General features: G+C 45.0%; 1 protein-coding gene across 5 annotated transcripts in view; it reads left to right on the plus strand.

Moving 5' to 3' along the window:
• Positions 1–20,325, plus strand: part of LOC138467840 (protein-L-isoaspartate(D-aspartate) O-methyltransferase) — a 735,278-nt gene extending 714,953 nt beyond the window's left edge. For all 5 annotated transcript variants that reach the window (XM_069608118.1, XM_069608119.1, XM_069608120.1 and 2 more), the window contains one exon: positions 19,616–20,325. Coding sequence is in view for 3 of the 5 variants with exons in the window: in XM_069608119.1 (XP_069464220.1) it covers positions 19,616–19,628 (13 nt within the window). In the remaining 2 variants the exon portion in view is untranslated. The remainder of the gene's footprint in view (positions 1–19,615) is intronic.
• The last annotated feature ends 776 nt before the right edge of the window (positions 20,326–21,101 follow it).

Consider the following 21,101-nt stretch of genomic DNA (forward strand, 5'->3'; position numbering starts at 1 on the left):
GTGACCAATTCTGTCCTTGTCAGCACTTCCCTCCACGGCTTATTGACTGCATGCAAACACATATATTCATAGCCTGCTTCTGTGCAATCACATCTCCAGTTGGAAGTGTCATACTCTGGGCCTAATCTGAGTCCAGTACATTCTACAGTTTTCTTTCTTTAGCACACATATGCACTTCAACTTTGTGCAGATCTCTTTCCCAGTATAGCATCTCTTTTGGCTTTCTCCTGTCCAGCACCTCTGTGGGACTTGTAGGTGATGGACACCCTGGGTACAAGACACTCACTGCTGATAACATTCCCAAAGAGACCCGCCATCTGGGGTTGTTTCGAATGGATTGTGTCCTCCTACATATTCCTCATCTTTGATATTCGATATCTCCAGCTTTAGCTGCTTCAGACAACATTTTTGGCAGAGGGCGCTGTGCGTCGACTCGATGTCCCTTGCAGGCTTCTTTCTCGAGGATGATGGCATTGAAGGCATATATAGTACGCACATCGCCCGTTGGCTACAGTTCTGTTTTTCCGCGAATGCTATCATTTCGAGAAATACGGCTTGCTTCTTTACTTCATAACGAACACTTGCAGAAATAGAGTATGTCTTCTTTGTCGACGCCGACTACTACGAAGACCGGGTTCAAGAAGTGTTGAGATTGTGGGTCGAAAATGTCATTGAACGATCCACATTGTATGTTTATGGTGACTCGCGGTGGAGCATAACACCTTGGACTACTCCAAGTGCCAGTCGATGACGGGAAAGGCCTTGAAGGACCGAAAGGGGAAATTGACGGTATGTTGAAACCACAAATCATCTACCCCAACCAAAGAGTCGGGAGGTGACTCTCCTCGGAGGAAGAAAGTTAAAAGGTGGAGATAGAGGCGTGGCTCTCACCACTCGTCATCGAAGTGGCTCCCACCACTCATCTTCGAAGAAGTCCAAGAAGAGGCACCGTAGGTTGCCTTCTTCGACTTCGTCGGATGCTTCCCCTGAGGGGCTATCTTGCCCCACAAAGAAAGCCACTCCGGCTGCATGGGAGACTTTCAGAGCATAGATGCTAAAAATATTTGAAAAACAAAAGCCTCCAAACCATGCTGCCACCGCGCCTTCCAAAGAAGCCTGGAAGGAAAGGGCTCGATCAAAATCTCACACGCCCTCGAGCCCGGGACGAAGGCCTGATCCTCATCGGGAGACGTTGAGGCCACGATCCAATGACGTGTCATCGAAGGATCTGTCGAGCCAAAAGCATACGTCGAGGCCATCGACGCCGAGTTCCCCATCAAAACCTATGGCACCTGTGAAAAAAGTTTTGACGGCTCTTCCAGGGTCAAATCCATTATTCATTAAACCCTTGATGCCTGAAAACACTTGTCTTTACCAAGGAAGGACTATTTTAAGTCCCTTACCTTAATATACTCAATATATGAGGAGAATGGACCCTCAGATAAGGAGGCACCATTTGGCTACCAGTTTGGTACGCCAAATGTACCAGAAAGTTTTATCGCTGAGGAATCAAGGTTGAAAGACCTTTATGACAACCTGCAGACGGCCAGTGGGGTGGACACCTCACCTAGGCTAGAGTTTGGAAGACCAGAGGCAGGGGAGCATGCTAATGGGTCATATAGACCGCTCATGTCCAAGGTAGTAGAGTACATGGGGTGGAGTAGGCCTCCGTTACCATTTGAACAGGATGATATGACAGACATCCTGAATAAGGGTCTTCAGTCAGATCCTATATTACCTTTTCACATTGCTTTGCAAATGAGGATGGCAGGGAATTGGGAAACGCCAGAAACCAATTCAGCTGTGAATACAAATTTGACCAAAAAATACCACCCTGCCAGTAGTGACCCATGCTACTTGTCAAAACACCCCACTCCAGATAGTCTGGTGGTACAGGCAGCTAAAGCAACTTCTAAGCAAGCAGCTTACCCTACCATCCCTCCAGATAGGGACAACAAAAGAGTAGATTGATAGGCAAGGAAGGTATTTTCTGCAGGGAGTATGGTGCTTAAACTGCCAACTCCACTTGTGCCCTTGCAAAATGTACATTCGCTCTATGGGACTGCATTTCCATGGTGGCAGACCACATTCCCAAGGGGGATGAAAGAGACTGGTTCTTAGCTATAATTGGAGACGGCAAAGAAGCCATGTGAGCCTCTTCAGTCAGGTCTGGATTCTGCTGACTGCATCAGCAGGGCCATGGCTTCTATCACCGTTATACGCAGATTTGCGTGGTTGAGGAAGTCCGGCTTTGCACCGGTTGTGTAATCCAGACTCCTCAACATGCCCTTTGACGGGTCTCATCTTTTTTGGCAACAAGGCTGACGAGAGCCTTGAGAAGTTGCAGACCTTAAAGGCGGCAGTCAAATCTTTAGGTGCCGCTATTAGAAAGCCTCAGCATTTTTGCCCTATTGGACAGCCTCGCAGGGGTAGTTCTTTTTGCTACTACTCCTCAGTAGGAAGAGCGAGGGGAGTGGCTGGTCAAAGAGGCAAAAGGTTCCCTCATGGTGGATGTTAAGATGGATTTCTGAACTCTGACCTGGAGGGGCAGAGGTTCAGCAGGCCAGCCTAGTTTCTTGGAACAGGGTAACCTCTGGACAACCCAGACCAATCAGGGTAGCTATGGCAGGCGGTCCAGACTAAGTCTCGGGAGGGGTGAGGGTGACTGAAGGACCTCAATGAGCACGCAAAGCAAGGACACTTACAAATTACTTCAGACAGGTGTTATATCAAAAATATAGACACATTTATTACGAGGCCTTTGTAACATAGATCATAGCAAAAGAATCACAGTAACACTAAGTAAACCAACACAACACTATCAATGCAATGTATATACAAGACCATTGGGGACCAAAGGGTTAAATGCACGAAATATGTCGACAACCTAGACGGGAAGGAAACGGGCAGTGCAGATAGTCTTTAGGCCCCTTTCGACATCGACAATGCACCTAACTAAGAGGCAGACCAAGCCCTAAGAAGAGAGGAGCCTTGTGCCCAATAGTACATGCAATGCAAGCGCACGCAATTGTTCCAATGGGCAAAATAGGGTCTCTTCAGGGGTCTCTAGCAGCTCGGGAAGGTGGATGAGGCGATGCAGAACAAGTTCCCACTATTCAGGGAGGACCTCCACTTGAAGGCAGAGTCAGTTCCAGAGAGTGGGATGGAGTCTCTAGTTCGCACTAGCAGTGGAAAGGAGAGGGGCCCCCAGGGGCCACTTGTGCATAAAAGGGGCCCTTGGCACCAGGGGCCACCGGTTAGTGTTGGAAGTATCACCGGTCCCAGGCACACTCACACCCAAACTTCGCCCGTTCAGTCCACTCGGGTTGCAGGTTCGAACACAACAAAAAGGACGTCTCTGCGGCTTTCAGTTCCTGAGATACAGCGATGATTCCCAAACGGGACAGTGGCGATTTCTCCGCTCCGGTTGGATGAATCGACCCAGTTTCACTGCAGCAGGCTTTGGGGGCAAGAGAGTCACAAATGCAGCGTACTTGCAAAAGACGTTGCCGCGGCAGGGCAACACGGTAACCGCGTTCACTCCGGTCCTGGCGCACTAGTCTCACTTCAGACCTGGGAATGCCAAGTGTACCAAATTCGGTGTGAGGGTGCCGGGGATGCAAAGCTAACAGTACACCAAGTTTCGAGGGCCTCCTTGAAACGGCTGCGGTGACAGAGCAAAGCAACTGGTTAAGCTGGTCAGCCCACTGGTTGGTCCAGGGACACTTCCGAGAACGCTTACTTGCAAGGTTTGATGAAGGTGCCGAGAATAGTTGGTCCCACTATTCCAATGGGTTGAAGCGTCTTTGCAGACCTTCTAGGACAACCAGATGCAGAGGGCTCCCACGGGACGACAGTGGGCTCAGGGTGCCAAACCTTCCAGCGGGTCACCAGCGGTTCCTCAGCTTCGTAGTTGCAGGATACTTGGATCCCATCCTTTGTTCAGTGAGAACTCAGGAGATCGACATGGTAGGCGTGTTTTTGGCCTCCTCTTATCCAAAGTTCCTTTCACGCCAAAATGGAGAGGACCCAATGGGAGATCTGCTCACAAACACACACTCCATACGTGGACCAATCACGGACCACGGTGGTCCTAGTCATTCATGGCACTCCAGACTCTCTGGCACCCAGGATGTGTATTGGACTCAGACGTTCCAGCCCACATCCTGGAGAGGCACACACAAGGCATGCAGAAGCCCGCGAAAGCATTGGGTTTCGCGGGAAAGTGCATGAACAAATAAGGACTGACCCGGGGCGACTCGACCTGGGGAAGTTGAAGGGGCAAGATGGCCAAAGGACAGGACGAAGAACCTTGTGGTATGGCCATTTTGGAGCCAGGCCACCTATCCGTGCCAAACGTGGTTAACATGGCAGGAAAGGGTTAAAAATAATGGGAAAAGATAGCTGCCGCCAGTCCTGTCCAGCACAGTTCATAAAAAGTCCAGCGAGAGTATCTAGGGCCTTGGGAAGTGATCATAGACCCAAGTGTGCTGTATGGTAAAATACATTGCACGCTTGATATGTTGCACAAAAGTTGCAACACGGGAAAAGGACTAAGAGAAACAAAGTCTCCCACAACTGACTGTCTTAAGGGCATGTCAGTTTCCCCTTAAAAAGTGAGCGAAAGCCCAGAGGGAGTGCAGCTGAAGGCTGCTTCTCTGGCAAAGTCAGTCAATGGTGTCTAAACAGCAGCAAAAAGTTTGGGGGTGTACATATGGAGGGAAGATTACATACAATTATGAAATCTTTCCTAACAGTGGATGAGGGAGAGGTGTGAAGTCGGCTCAAGCAGGGGCATCTTTACCATCTGCCACTGCATCAGCCGCCTCAAAACCTCTCTGAGGTCTTGAGTCACAACTCACCAGTGGGGGGCAGACTGTCTCGGCATCTAAAATAATGGCGAGTCATTACTTTGGATGCTTGGGCATTGGAAACCTTAGCTCATGGGTACTGACTTCCTTTCATACAGAGACCTCAGAGCATTCCACCGGGGGAGCCTCTCTTTGAGGATTCCAGATCCACTCCTTGTGCAGGAAAGTTTAACCCTGCTAGAGAAAGGCGCTATAGAACCAGTGCATGTAGCAGAGAGGAACAATAGATGGCATTCCCCTTATTTTCTAATACCCAAGAAGGATGGGGGACTGAGAACCATCTTGGACTTGAGATACTAGAACAAGTTCCTCAGGAAGGAGAAGTTCAAGATGGTCACTCTTTCTCAGATCCTTCATGCCCTCCTACTCCAGGACTGGATGGTATCATTGGACCTTCAGGATGCTTATTTTCATGTGCCAATCCATCCCAAGCACAGAAAATGCTGAAGGTTCGCAGTTGTCGATTTCCCATTATCAATTTCGAGTTATGCCAGTCGGGCTAACCACCGCCTGAGGGTTTTCACCAAACTGATGGCAGAGTTGGCAGCGAGTCTCAGGAGGAGGGGGTGGGGGGTTCACGTCTACCCCTATCTGAACGGTTTGTGATCAGGGCACCTTCTCCCAAACAAGTCCTGGATCATCTCAACGTCCCCTGCCACTCTCTTCACAGACTGGGCTTCTCCTTCAATTACAAGAAGTCCCATATGACACCTTCTCAAAAGCCCCAGTTCATTGGAACTGTACTGGATACATCCTTGGGAAAGAACGTGCCACCCGAGGTAAGGGCTGAAGACCTTCTACAGATTTCAGAGTGCCCAACGTCTCCCGGCCTTCGTTTTTTTATTTTTTTTTTAGTTTTTTTTTTTAGGTTGCTCGGCCTCATGGCATCCTGCATTTTTCTGGTGCCAGAGGCCCGCCTATGATCCCATGAATGGGCTTGCAGAACTCAATGGTCCCAGTTCTCCGGAAAGAATTCGGACCTACTTCAGGTTCCAAGCAGGGTTGTACAGGATCTTCTGTGGTGGGCCTGCAATAACAACATTCTGAACGGAGAACCTTTTTGGCAACCATGGCCGGAGATAACCGAAGGGATGGATGTCTCACTCGTGAGGTGGGGAGCCCACACCAATGATCTGACAGTCAGCTGTTGGTCTCCATCAGAGTCCAAACTGCATATCAATCTTTTGGAGCCGACGGCAAGCAAACTAGTGCTGAAGGCCTTCTTGCCCTCTCTGCGTGGAAAGAATGTCCTGATAATGACGGACAATACAGTGGCCATGTACTACCTCAACAAGAGGAGGTGTAGGGACACTACTACTGTGCAGAGGGGCAATGCAGCTCTGGTACTGGGCAAGTCAAGAAGGAATCTCGCTATCTGCAGTTCACCTAGCCAAAGGGGAGAACACAACAGCAGATGCTCTGAGCAGGCAGAACAGTCTCCCATGAGTAGGAACTAGTTCAAGAAGCCCTTCAAGAGATCTTCACCCTTTGGGGAACCCCTCAAGTGGATCTGTTTGCGACCAGTGTCAACTGGAAGTGCGAACTGTACTGCTCCAGGGAATTTCCCCCAAGCGTAGCTCTAGGATACGCCTTTGTGGTGGACTGGTAATTTCCACTCCTGTACACGTCCCCGTCATTCCTCAAGTGATCAGGAGGTTGAGAAAGTTTGGGAAACACATGATCCTAATTGCCCCGGATTGGGCCAGGAGGACGTGGTACCCAGAACTTATGTGTCTTCCACAAAGAGGGGACCTTCTCCCTCTGGTTCTCCATCCAGAGGTCAAGACACTCCACCTTCACACTTGGTTTCTGAGAGGCTGAGATACAAGGATTGCGACCTCCCAGAGGACGTAATGGAGATTGTTCCTGATCTTCTGGCCGAAAGCAAAAAGTATTTGTGCCGTTGGAATGTAGATCCTTTTCTGCGAAAAAAAACAGATGTTTTATCCTTTCTACTATCTTAAGCTAATCTGGGGCTTCAGATTGGTACCATTAAAAGCCATTTGGCGGCGCTGTCCATCTTTAAGTGCTTGTCAGAGGAGTGTTCATATTTCAAAATTCCACTGGGGACACAATTTCTAAAGGGGCTCACCAATGTGTCCCCCCATCTTGTGGGATATTTCAACCCATGCCAATGCTCCACACTACATCTCTTTGCCAATGGGGGAAAGAATCTGCCAAACATTGAGTCGATAACCCCCGTGCGTGCCAAATCTGCAAAACTGCGCATGGTTCAGAAATCACAGAGGCTGCACCACCTTGCCACACACAGGTAAAGCTGATGTCAAAACAGAACTCCCTGCAGGAGAATGCCAGTGAGTGCTGTTACCAGATACATGAATCAAGGCCACAGAAGTGGGCTAAAATCAGAAAATGCCCTTAAATAGAGATTCCTAATCAATGGCAACCTTCAAAGTGCTGTTTTGGCGCTAAATTCAGTCATTTCCCCAGTCAGCTATTGAAATGAAAAGTTGCTGAAATCGTTGATTCTCCAGTCCAGTCAGAGGAATCCAGGCCTCACTAACTGACAGCTGCATCAGAAAATTAGCTGTCAAACCCAGTTTAAGTGTTTTTCCTGATTAAAATTGCAAAATCTGCCTATTTAAAGCATGTTTGTGAAGGGCTAATTCTTTTAAAATGTCCAAATCCCTTATAAACTGTGCTTATATTTTATATGTGAAATGAAAAGACTTTCATTTAAAGGAACCCAGTCTGGAGCTAATCAACTATTTAATTCTGATATGACAGCCCAGCCTGGGAAAGGTCCACATTTCAGCTTGATGCTAAATTGCTGCAGGAAGGCTAATGGCAGCCTAATGGTTCCCGCATAATGAAAACAGAGAGCCTCAGACATTCGTCTCTGGCTGAGACAAGAACAATGGCAAGCTGCCCAACTGATATCTACAGGGGAGCTTGGCTCACCATGAAGGGGATGGACAGGATGCTTCCCTCTACACCCCACCCTGATCAAAGGGATCTGACAGCTGTTTGTTGAAAGGAGAAAAAGAAAAAAAACTCTGAACAACTTGGTGTTTAAATCTGTATGTGTGATTAAGTTTGCAACTCTAACTGTGCAACCTCAAGAAGGATAAGTCTGAAGATTGGTAGATGTTAACCTAATTTTAGGCTTTTGCTTTTAAGACATTGATGAAATCTGTACCACTTAAGGAACCAAAGTTACGAAAAAATTCCTTATGGTAGCAGAACTATTAATGTTGCAAGCCTAAGATTGTATGTACATGATCCACTGATAAGCGCCCAGAGGTGTACCGAATTAGACATTTTTAATCCAAACAATTATCATTAAAATTGATGAAATCCCATGAAATGAGAAAGACAGCTCTCACGAGATGGGAATTGGATGCCAGGATAAACCATAAAAAATATAATGCATGTGTTTGATTTTAGTAGAGGGCATAATTGTAAAAATGTGTATTTATGGGAAAGTTAATTGTGGCCAAAATCAATGTGAGAGTTCCTAAATCGCATCATAAAGATGATAGCCGTGGGGGCGTGTTTTGAAATTCCACCCACACCATAAACCTGGGGATGGCATTTGATAGTATAAATATAGGAACTTCACAACACATAGCACACACTGCTTCCAGAACCCATCCAGATTTCTGCGCAGCACCTGGTTCCAGAACTCATCTTTAAGCTGACTCCAGACTGCTTTGAAGATCCAGATTCCCTTGCACACTCTAAACTGTAGCATTGCTGAACTCTTGCTGGCTAGATCCAATTTCAAAACATCCAAAACTTAAAAGAATGATTCTGCTTGGCTTGCCACCATTAAGGCTTGTCCGCTGAACTTGCATCCTGTAATCTGCCGTGTCCGGTGACCAGAAGGGCTCATCCAAATCCAGTCTGAGGCAGAGTCCAAAATTGACCAGAACTGCGCCGCTGATCCAATCCCTGCAGAGGTGCCCTGCTGCCGGTAGACCTGGTCTGACCCAATCACCAGAGCTTACGGTCCAATTTAATTACAGAGGACTGTAAGTATGAATAGGAAGAACAGTGACCCATAGTATATCTGCATTGTATTATCCCAATCTCAACCTTTCCCATGTTTAAATTCAGAACCCTTGTATTGTTAGATGAGAAAAATCAGCGCAAGAAGGATTCTGTGTTACAAAACCATAACTCCTTAGTGATTTTGAATAACTAAAGTAAATCCCAGAACGGAATCTAGAGTATCACACATGAAGAGTTATGAGTGGCCGTGAATAACTGATTCATCCTCCTTTTTTTATAGGTTTTATTATACTATATTAATGACTATCTGTCATTTTTAACACCAAATTCCTGTTCCATTTTCGCTCCTATTTTGCAAAAACACCTCTCACTAAAACCTCCATAGCTTCAGTTTTAAAGGTAGAAACGAAATTTCAACTCACTGATACCTGGGACCTTTAGCTACATCCACAACTAAAACGCTTTGTGGAACAGTGTATTTGACCCGTTTTTCTCCAATACCGCATAGTAAAAGTTTGCTGAGAATTTGCAAAGTTCAAACGTTTACACGTGTCTTTTCCCCATTTCAAAGTGCTTCCATTCCCTCCTGATCTAATTGTGTACTGTTGGTTATATTATAGCTCATGTGTTTTAGGACCCGTTTAGTGTTGCTTTCCTTAGAATTTTTCTCCATTTAAGCATTTTTTCACCCTTTTGCAGTATTTTACAAAGCCATTTTCATCTCTCAGTTTAAAAGTGTCATTTTCCAAAAAACGGTTCTCTCTCTTGTTTGGGGAGGGAAGATTGCATCTTACTCTAGACATCGTTTTTCATTCCTGAATACCTGTTGATTACTCACCTTTGTGTAGGATTGCTCATTTGTATTTAAACAAAACTGTGCAGGGGGAATATTAACCTAAACGCTATCTGTTCACAAACCAAAACTGTTTTTTTTTCCTGTGCTTTCTATGCTGCATCATTTTAAGTGAATTCAATTGCTTGACACTTATATTTTGAATTGTATTGTCACCGTTGGGTGATTGCTGCTATATATATATATATATATAAAACTTGTGTGATTTGAATATTAAATAAATATTTACCTTTGCAAGCTGGCCTGATTCCTGGTTCAGTGTGCCGTGGGGGGTATTTTGAGACGGGTGTGATATGAGTGGTATATCATTCAGAATATTGAACTTGTAGACCAAAATGAATAAGGGTTTCATCGTGCACTAAATGCTAGACGAGAACTGGGTGTGTGCCTGATTGAAATCCCTTACAGTGTGCACCCTTTGAACCTCTACCCTCATGTCCTTTAAGGTTGTTAATCTTTAAAACCCTCCCTTGGTAGCCCCAACTTCAGCCCGTAGAGTGAGTGAGCCACCCTTTACCGTCTTCCATAAGGATAGGATTGTTCTGAGGGTTAAGCCTTCATGGTTACCCAAGATCATTTCTGACTTTCACATATGGGACAGAAAATAGTTTTACCTTCTTTCTATCCCCCACCTCATCCTGGCAAGGAGGAGAAGAGATTACACAGGTTGGACTCTCGCAGAGCTTTGAGCTTTTATATATCTAGGCTGTCAAAACTTTGCATTGATAATCAGCTTTTCATTGCATATATGGGCCACAAACTGGGTCAGGCTGTTACGAAACAGACCTTATCCAGGTGGATCATTCTGGCTATTTCTGAGTGTTAGACTGGCAAGCAAGGATCCTCCTGAAAGGTTAAGATCCCATTCCACCACAGGCATGGCTACCTCTACAGCCCTGCAAAGGGGTGTACCGATAAAAAGTATTTGTGAGGCAGCAACATTGTTCACAAAACATTACTGCCTAGAGTCTTCCCTCGGTCAGGATGCGAGCTTTGGAAAAGCAGTCCTGCATTTGGTTCATGAAAACCTATAAGAAACTGAAATTCTTACACCCTCCACCAAATCCAACACTGCTTTGGGAGTCTATCAAAGATGAGGAATACGTGGAAGGACACAATCCATTACTTACCCCTGGTAACGTTCTTTCGACGATTTTCCTCCCACGTATTAATCATCGCCCTCCTAACCTAACCCACAGTAGAATTTCCCATGCTATTATAGCTTTCGTTCATTCAAGGCTGCGTACGGTCATTCCCGTGGTTATGCAGGTATTTCTACTGTCAGAAAAACAGAACTGAAGCCAACGGGTGCTGCCATTTTTATATTTTTTTCGAAGCAGCTAAGCTGGAGATATTGAATATCAAAGATGAGGAATACATGGGAGGAACATCCAGTCGAAAGAACGTTATCTGGGGTAAGTAACTTGTTCATTTCTTGTGTTCCAAGTGTGCTACACTGTAACTTGGGCACAAATCTCTAAAGGGTCTAGTCCCATTAGGCACAAATCTCTGAAGGGTCTGGCCCCACACATGTCACTCAGCGTATCAATGTAAAGAAGGCCCCTGCATATCCAGTCTCTGCACAATAGAGGTTTATTGTCAATTATCAGGTTCTCATTCAGACCGATTGTAGCATTATCTAGCAAGCCAATATTCACCACTTTGCCAAAAGAAGCTTTATCTTTGCCGATTGTTTCCGAAAGGGGGGCTTTGTCGAGAATCAGTTTAGCTCAGAGGAACAACTGCAGTGCCGAGTCGGCATTGGTGCCTTTTCTAGCTTCCCCCATTGAGGATCTCCACTTCACAGCTCTAATCACCCCTACACCAATAGCAGCACTGCTTGAACATATATATGCCGTGTGATATCTTGCTAAGTATTCCAAAGCCTACCCTTCTCTGTCACTTTCAGTCTGGGCAGTGATCTGTGGTTTTCAGCCTTCACCCCAAAGAAACGTCCTAGCCTTGTCATTGAATTTCAACATCTTCGCCTGTGCATTGGAATGTCAGATTATTCCAAACACATAGAAACATTGGCAGTAGAGTGCTGATCTTGGGCCATAAGAAAAGCTGCAGACTAGACAATCTTTTAACATCTGTCTCCAAATCTTTGATGAGGTGGGACATGTTGATGCACAACATGTTTGCCAAGATTACCAAAAAGATGATGCAGCAGAAGTATTTGAACTGGTCACTCCCCATTTGGCAATTCCATCTTGTAAGGGCAGCACCATCAGCTATGCTGGAAATTGGCACTAGCACTAAATTGGTCCAGTTGACCCTGTATCCTGAGAATTATCCAGAAGTCTCATTTAAGCACAGGGGAAATGGAATGTCAGGGTGTGGCCTTGCTAGTAGCATGTCCGCATACAGCATCATCCTTCAGTTAATATTGCCAAATTTATTGTCCCAAATGTCCGCGTTGGCTGTCTCTAATTTGCCCTATTTTCCTTGCCTATCGCCCTGAGGTGTCTTTCCCTCACTCCCTTCTGTTGCCGATCACACACACACACACCTATTGACACTTATTTGGGCTGTTGTGTTTTCACTTGAGCAGGTTATCCTGATGAGTAGAGCAATGTTTGTGAATTCATAGATATTCTAAAAAAAAAGCTTAAAATTACTGAGTGCTTAAATGTGCCCCATATACCTAGCAACTTCATTTTAAAGCTTATAGATGTGTGCAGGTTAGCCTATGTACACTATTATATCAAGAATACATATAGTAAAAAGACTTCGGTCCAAGTCTATTTTTGATGTAAACCCTAATGTGCACACATTTTAAAACTTTAGAAAGTGGATTGTAGGGCTCAGTCTGGAGGCCAGAAGAGTCGGACAATTGCCTGATATGGGGGAGGGACCTGAGGTGGTGGTGGTCGTTTGAGAGTGTATGGAGTATTTGTTCAGGCAGGATGTGTCTGATGAGGTCATGTGAGTGTCAGGAAAAAACCTGTTGGATAAATGATCGACAGGAATAAAATAGCAAACCCTACTTATTTCCTAACACAAATGTATTTGAAAACCCACGCCACATAGGAACATTTTGGCCAACTGGATGTACAAAAATAATAAAAAATGATTTAAACTGTTTGATCTTTTCCCTCTTACTAGGGTTTTCCCCCTAACCTTTTCAATTTGCTAATCTTTTGGTGTATTTCTTTGTTTTTGTTTACTGTCTTGCTTCTTCTCTTAGTAGGGCTTTCACTTATGCTCTTTGTGAGATTGTGCCCATTGTACTCCTATGTCCCGTCCCCTTTCCTCTATACTTGTCCGATATTCCCTCCTTCGGGACAGAACCACAGCACTATTTGGTTGCATCCAAAAAAGTGTCCTTTTTTATTTTTACATGGGGCCAGCTCACGCATGGCTCTGGCTCTGCCTCCCTGAGCCCAGCACATCGCCCTTCAGTCCTTCTCGCTGTGCGTTCGGGATCGGATGCACTTGGCTTCGCTGCTGTTTAGTCTTACCCTGCTTTTTATCCTTCAATTTGTCTTCCTGCCTGGACTCAGCATGTAGTTTTCTTTCCTATGACAGAGCGTCAGGGTTTTGCCTCGTGCATCTGCTGCGGATGTCATTTCCTGGCAACAGACCCTCACAATCCTTGCCTTGAGTGGCTAGGCCCAGACCATCATTGGTTGTCTGCTTCTACTGCGACTCCCTCTCAGTCTGGGCACTCAAAGGAAGGCTTATCAGGTGGGAGGAGGTCTTCCATGGCATTCCGTTTCCCTTAAGGGAATTTATCGAGGAAAAAAGAAATTGCCTGGTGAGTACTTTCCTTTTCAGAGCACCCCATCTGGGTGACTCCTTCCCGGCATCATCCAGTTCATGAAGGAGTCGTCCTGACTCTAGCATCACTACGGCTTGTCCTGAGGTGCCCCACTTTTGGTCTAAACTGGATGCCGGAGTTCTCTCCTAGGTTCCTCCTTTGGGGGCTAAAGCTACCAGGTCACCCTGAGGTTCCCCAAATAGGGGCTAAAAAATCTATCAGCAAGGCTGGGGATCCCCACTCCAAGGCTGATGAGACCAGATTATTTTCTGAGGTGCCCCATAAAGGGGCATAATATTGTACCAGCCAGTTTGAGGCTTATCCAAGGTCCACACCTATCGGCTCTGCTGAGGATCCCTCAAAAAGGGCTCAGAAACCATTGAAGCCTCCTAAAATAACAGGCAAACCACCATGGCTTCTGCCAAATCTGTGACGCACATTACCACACACATCTCAAAAGGATGCCTCTCCAGTGTCCACGATCTGTGCCATTTTGTCTGTCCCTTCAGCTGGATCAGATGCGGATGCCAGGCCCAAGTTACTGCTGTCTGCATCCTTAGAGAAAGATCCTTTGGATTGGAATCAGAGAATGGCCCTACCACAACAATCTTTTCTCCCTACTTTGGCACTGTTACAGTACGTTGATCTGTGTTTGGGGGGTGTGGCGAGACCTTTATGGCAACCAGTGTCCACAGAGTTGTGGAGGCAAAAACTGTTTGGCAGACCAGTTCCAACTCCACAGCCAAGGCTGTCTTCAGAAGAGGCATTTGTCTGCTCTTTCCAAAACCTGTTGCACTCAGGCCCGATGACAACCTACTTTAAGGACCTCTTTTGGGACGTTTTTCCAATGCCACCGGAACCTCCAAAGCCAATGGAAATGCTGCCTCCTCCAAGGCCAGTGGAAGTACCACCCTATGCCGAGCATCCTGAGCCAAAGGACCCCAAGCCAGTACCACATACTCTGTCCCTCCTGCTGAAAGTCCCGCCGATAAGGGTGTGGAAGATGCGCATTATCCGCATTTTAAAATTAATCTGCACTTGCCAATACAGAGAAAATCTATTAAAATTAACTTTATCTTCATCTGCATGGCAACAAACACATGCTTAAACCAAGGTGGTGGAGCATGTGTCTTTTAGCACAACACAAGTGCACTACAGTTAGTATAGTGGAACCTTTTAATCCACTCTTCATGTTGGACGTTAACATCCACTGTCTGGCCTTGGCAGAACAGGAACCTTCTAAATAAAGAGTTAGTACAATGTGAAAGTAACATTAGCTGTGTAATGGGCCTGCAAACACAGCTGACCCTCAAGAGTTGGCAGCCTTTTAATAGGCCAATCGGAACAAATTCCTATTCATGTAAAATTCTGTTCATATCGAATTTTGATCAACTGCCGAACTGGCTTCAGTCCTCCACAAACCTTGATGGAAATTGTGCATGCTCCCACCCAAACCTGCAACAGCTTGGAAGGGTGCAGTGCACGTGTCATCCTGCTTTCCTCTTTTTGTTTTGAAGTTGGAGCAACAAAAACTAGGTTGAAGCCATGGCTCTTGGAATGATGGGCACAGGAAAGGGACTCCCAGCAGCAAAGGCCAAGTCATTCGTTTGACATAGCGAGCACATAGGATGCCAGCCTCTCCCTCCATCTTCTGAACATGTGGCGGTATGGGAGGGCCGATGGGCTCAGAGAATGCAGCTGACTACGTTGGCTGACGTGTCTCCTAATATGATCTGGCAGTGCACATGCCATTTTGGATACTGGACTGTGGCACATTACACAGACTGAGTACTGTCACTGTCGGATGAGACGTGTTGGTACTCGCAAAGAGTGAAGCTCGGGCACTGAGAGCTGGGTTTAAAGCACTGTATAAATGTAGATTAAAACTTAGACACTCCTCGGAATAAAAACAGTTTAGCATGCAGGAATAGGAATGGATCAAGCTGTTCTAACTCTGGAGCAAAGCCCATTTATTTTATAGTATAGGAAGATAAAGGAATCCCCAGTCATAAATCCACAGAACTGCCATCCTCATGCATGTAAAGCATTTCAGTTTTCCAACCATTGTAGAGCACATCTACACTATGATTCTGGTCAAAACATACGGTACAAAATATACAAAATAACATCTTTTGGTGCACTGTTGATACCACTCTCCTATTCTGTCAAGTTTCACTTTGTAGTCTGCTGGCAGCCGCCTCCATGACGCTAGAGGTTGTGGAGCCAGCAAATACATTCTGCCTCGCCACACCACAAGATCTATACTTGCCATCTTGCCTCCCCACTCCACCAAACTAATACCTGGCATCCCAATTTTGGAAGACGCATTGAGATGACATGATTTTTCTAGGATCACATTCTTTAGTTAAGAGGAAGCTGGGATGTTTTCCCAGTTTGCTCGCCTGGAACTCTTGACCACAGATGATCTTAACTCCATGTAATAACAAATGTGTGTTTTATGGCTTTGAAGGGCAAGAATAATTCTGTTTTATAGAGATTACTTTAAAAATACGGATCTCATTTTACCAACCTGGCAAATATATTAAGCAAAGAAGAATGATTGGATTGTAGCCTTGTTTTTCCCAATCCTACATGGGGATCTACAAGTACCAGAAGGCAAAGTAATGATCGCCTGAAAAAAATACTCCCCTGGATTTCCCAACGTTACTTTCAAGACTTGGACACAACAACACAACTATATAACCTGACCTCTTGTTTGTAGTGATTGTTTGACACCCTTCTTGTTTGGGTCAAACCAGCAGGCTTTGTGGAAATGGATATCATCTTGGTTGATCTTTGAGGGAGAAGGCACTGAAGGCTGAGTCAAGTGTTTGACGCATTACTCATTAAGACATAGTGGTCATGAATGCATCACTGAGAGGACCACAGGAGAGTCTTTGTTCGAGTACTTTATTTACCCAGAGTTTCTCTCCCGCATAAACCTATCTGAGTCGGTGTAATGGGTGAGCGCCCCCATGCTTTACCACCTTGACTAGAGGGGGGGGTCTGTTTTGGTTCAAATGGATGTAACTTTCAGTTTATATAAAATCAGGAAACCGCTGGATGATCTTTCAATTCTCCTGAAGCAATCGGGAAGGCTTGTCAAATGAACACTGCTCCACAAGGTTTCCCTTTTTGGCTCCACATCTATCAGATCTAAAGAATGTAAAAGCAGAGCATCTTAGCAGGCTGCGGTCAGGGAATCATGATTGGAGCTTCGTCCAAATGTAACATTGTGGATATGATTAGTTTTCTTGATGCACTGCAACTAAAGATATATATTTGCAACAAGTAAAATCAAGAAATGCATTTACTCTGTGTCTTAATACAGAAGATGTCACTGGTGAATGCAAATCGAATAGTCTCGGAAAAAACACATTAAATCAATGCTTTTCTTGCAGTTCAGCTAAACACTTCCGATACCATAAGGTACAGCAGATTAGTCTGGTTGATATGAATGTTGGTGGATAACGTTACAGGTTTCCTCTCAAACTGGAACTTTTGATGGTGCCCATCTTTTTTACACTTCCTTCCACAGACAAAGAATGCATGGCTGTCATAAGACTGGGCAAAAAACCTTATACTGGTACCTGCTCTCAAACGTTTTGGAGATTTGTCATGTGTTTTGTGAAATGTAACGCCACTTATTTTTTCACTGGTATTTATCCCTTATACGTTTGGATGTCACTGTGCTGGCCTTCAGTACTCTTTACTGAGGGTTCTCCTACTGTTATTAGTACGTCGAGGAAAGACCCAATCAAAGTTTCCCGTTTTCAAGATACCAGTAGTTCACAATTTTATATATGGGCTGACGTTCAGGTTTTCTCTGGTTTTTAACTGTGTGCTTCCAGAAAGGAACATGTGTTATGAAGTAGACTTGTGTTTCCTCCTTTTGAGCTGTTTCGAAAGGGTGAACTAAATATGTTGCCAGGATTACTGGCCTATGTGTATTGATGTAGCGTGACGGTGAAGGGTACGACGAGGACTCAAGGCAATACATATTAAAGATAAAACGTGTTATTGTGCTATGCATGACGGTCGGCACAAAACATGAAAACCAAGGTAGGAAATGTCTCTGTAAACACAGGGAGGGAAAAAACAATAAAGAGCAGGGAATACTCGTTAGTGCACATTGTCAGCCTAACAGTTTTTTTTTTTTTACCCTGGTCCCTGTTTAAGCAAGTTTCACTGTGGATGAAAAATTACACAGTTGCAGTTGTTCCTGGACACGATGGAGTCTCCTGATCTCTTTCTATGAAGTTCACACTGTTCATTGTCATCTTGTTCCCCAGACCCAAGTACACAACAAAACTAAAAGCATCTCCTCTGTTTCTCTGGGGGTCCTTTCCCAAGACCTACGACAACGATCCCTTACCAATCACCGGCCTGGGATCCAAAGCCCCCTCCAGTCTCTTGGTGAAGCCGGGTCCTTCTGGACTGTACTTGACTCACAGATGCAGATAGTATTTGGCCTGCTGTGATGGGTGTATCATCAGGCCAATGTTACCACCACCTGCGAAGGGCACTCTATCATAACCAATTCAAAGCCTTACAGGAGCACATCACATACTTAACTCCTCTTGTCATTCACACTTTGGCTCAACTATTGGAAACGGCATCTGGTTTCTGTCAATCCACTGAGCACGTCCGAATTCCTTGGTTGCAGACTGCTGGGCAAGTATTATTGTCTTGTGGGTGGGCTTGCCAATTCCACCAGCTCTGGTTTTTGTTAGCCACTGGCTGTTTTATCACCGTTTGGATTCGTTCTCTTTTAGTTGCTTTGATTTGTCAAGCATTCTTTTAGTGTCGATCTGCGTTGCCTGTTCCACTAAATACGGCCCTGTTCAGGCTACCTGGTAACCTCAATCTGTTTTTCTTAAAGCAAAGGTGATTGGGCACCTTCCAGCGCTTAAAACTGGTCCAACTTGGAGCCCACTGGCTCCGCCGACTAAATCTCTCCCCTTGACCTGGGCACTTGGGCCTCATCAGCCCATGTTGCTAATGAGCCCTTACATGAGCTGTGTAGCCCTACTATGTGGATTTAGTGCACAATTTCATTCAAGTGCCATTGTTTGGAGCTTGAAGGTGTTATTATTGGGTGTGACGGACATCACTTAATGTGCTTTCTATATTTTTTCTTGGTTTTGATTCAGTCACAATAGAACAGAGCTAGAGATGATGTGACATGAATTAGAAAATGCACTGTTGTGTACATTTCCATTGCATGATACATCCCATATACCCAGTTTTTTGTTACACTGCCCATGTCGCAACAGGATGTATGCAGTGCGAAGGAGAAGCCTCCCAGAGTGGGTGACTTCAGTACAGCAATTTATTTGTCTCTTACCCCTTATGCACCAAGTCTGGGCAGGGGCGCATACCACAAGCAGAGAAGCAAGGCATCCCAGCTGTCCCCATGCTGCGTCTACATCCTAGGCCATAGTCTATAAAAACCATGGAGTTGGGTGGAGCAGAGGGACAGCTGGGACACAATGCTTTATTCCCACTGCCTCACTCTATAATACCCTTGACTCGCCCATCTCTGTGGAACTGCAGTTTTACGGCAGCAAGACTGAGGAAACAGGCAGAGCCTGGGGAATAGGGTAGCCATGCACCAGCATGTCTGCACTTCTCCTACAGAGGTGGACAGGGCCAGGTGAGCACAGGCTACTCCAGCCCTCGCCTGGAAATGGCTGCAAGCTAAATAAATATATGTGCTTTGAGGGACCCCAGGGACAGTGAAAGTGCTGATGTGCCTTGGCCTGGGGGGTGCCTGTGAGAGCATGTTTAATTCCATAGCAGCCATCCACTATGGTCTTAGGTTTACTGTTGAAGCCAACCTGGGGCACAGTGGTAATTGTGATAATTACATGTAGCCTTATTGTGCATAGTTACATTTAACCTTATATCTGTAACTTGGAGCGAGGGGATCTGGCACTGTCGGTCTTATGGGGCAACACAGAATCTGGCACTGCTGTGAAAATTGGGCATAATGGAATCTAGCATTAAAGTGACATCTTTGAACAGGATATCTGGTCTTTCTGCGTTTACTTGGTAGAATGAAATCTGTATATTGCAGTAGTTCACTTTTGAATATGTAAATTTGATCGATTGGGAAGCTCTTCTAACTGCCCTTTGTATTTTCTTTTACAGGGATGAACTATAAACGCTGCATCAGTTTGATCCAAACAAAGTATTAAAGTTGGATGCTCATCTACTGTCTCAAGGCTTTTTGACAACCAACCGCATTGCAGTTTTTTTGGACATTGTTGTACCGTTATGATCGGCATGGAAACCCGTGTTGTGCTGTATAAGTTTCTCGAAGCTCAACCTGCTAATTCGATAGCGAATGTATCGAAGCATAATTTGACATAGTTTTGTTAACATGCCTTTCATCTAAGGGGAATCTGACCGATTCTGTTTTTATTTGTGGATATTTTAAATTAACAGTTCAGAATCTGTGTGGTTAAATTTGCTCATGCACTCCTTGCACAATGTCAGGTTCTCTAGATCCAGATGTCTGCTAGATGCTACTAAGAAACTAGAGATGAGCTTCCGCGTGCATTATTTTGAAGTGGTATCATTAAATAGCATCTAGTGAATACAATTGGCTGCTTTGCTACATTTACACAACCTTGTATTTGTGCACATAAAAGTTTTAAAAAACATGAAGGGTGGTAATTATGTTATTGCAAGATTTGCTGTTCAAAACAGACATAACTGACACAGTTGTTCATGTTTTTTGTTCAGTCTTCTCATACACTGCTGGTGTCCTGTATAAACATGCCTGTGTAAGCTATGTCCCTGCTGTTGAACAGTGCATACAGTGCTGCTTTGCCAAATAAATATAAAAGCAAAACGTGTTTTCTTCGTGTACTTATTTTGTACCGAATAAAAAATAATGTTGCTGTCTCGTCCTTGGCACTTAAGGGGATAATGAAACAGAAAACGTTAGAAGGCATTGAATGGCGAAATACCAAAATCACCAAAAAAGGCCTTGGCACTGGGGTGTGGGGAGACACATGGTGAAAAGGTTTTAACTAGCTCACTTGAATTTTCTGCCTTTATCCCTTTAGATCCTTAGCTGGTTTCCATCAACCAAATGTATCCACACGAATTTCGTATCCGTTATTTCTAGTGAGTTCTTCACTTCAATAAAGATGTTTTTTCTTTTTCCATGTATTTCTGCAATTGCTTCTCGAATATTCAGCTTACTCCTCCTTCCTGTCCCTTTTCCTCCTTACTTATGGGCAGTTTGTCCCATGGGGATGGGACCAGAGTGTGATGTGGAGCAGCACACTAATCAAACAAAAGAAGGTAAGGTGCTATCATGCATGTGCATCACACTCGCTGCACCTTCACTGCGCGACTCCTAACAGTCATTGTTATTTTCACCTGATCGTAGGGACTGGAGAACACATGTCTACAGGTATTTTCTGCGTCATGCAGATATTTTTCATTGTATGACCATGGGGAAAAGTTTTAAAAGGTGCGTGTCCATTTGGGAATCTACCTAAGGTGTCAAGAGGTGATAATTTTTTGCCTTTGTTTTTTTCTGCAAAGCTCAGTTGGTCAAGGCCCTTCAATCAAGGATTTGCCTAGTCAGAGGGCACTCCATTATGCAACTCCAATCAGACTC

Source organism: Ambystoma mexicanum, chromosome 4q (assembly GCF_040938575.1).
Source record: "Ambystoma mexicanum isolate Mex_15411 chromosome 4q, UKY_AmexF1_1, whole genome shotgun sequence".
Classification (NCBI taxonomy): Eukaryota; Metazoa; Chordata; class Amphibia; order Caudata; family Ambystomatidae; genus Ambystoma; species Ambystoma mexicanum.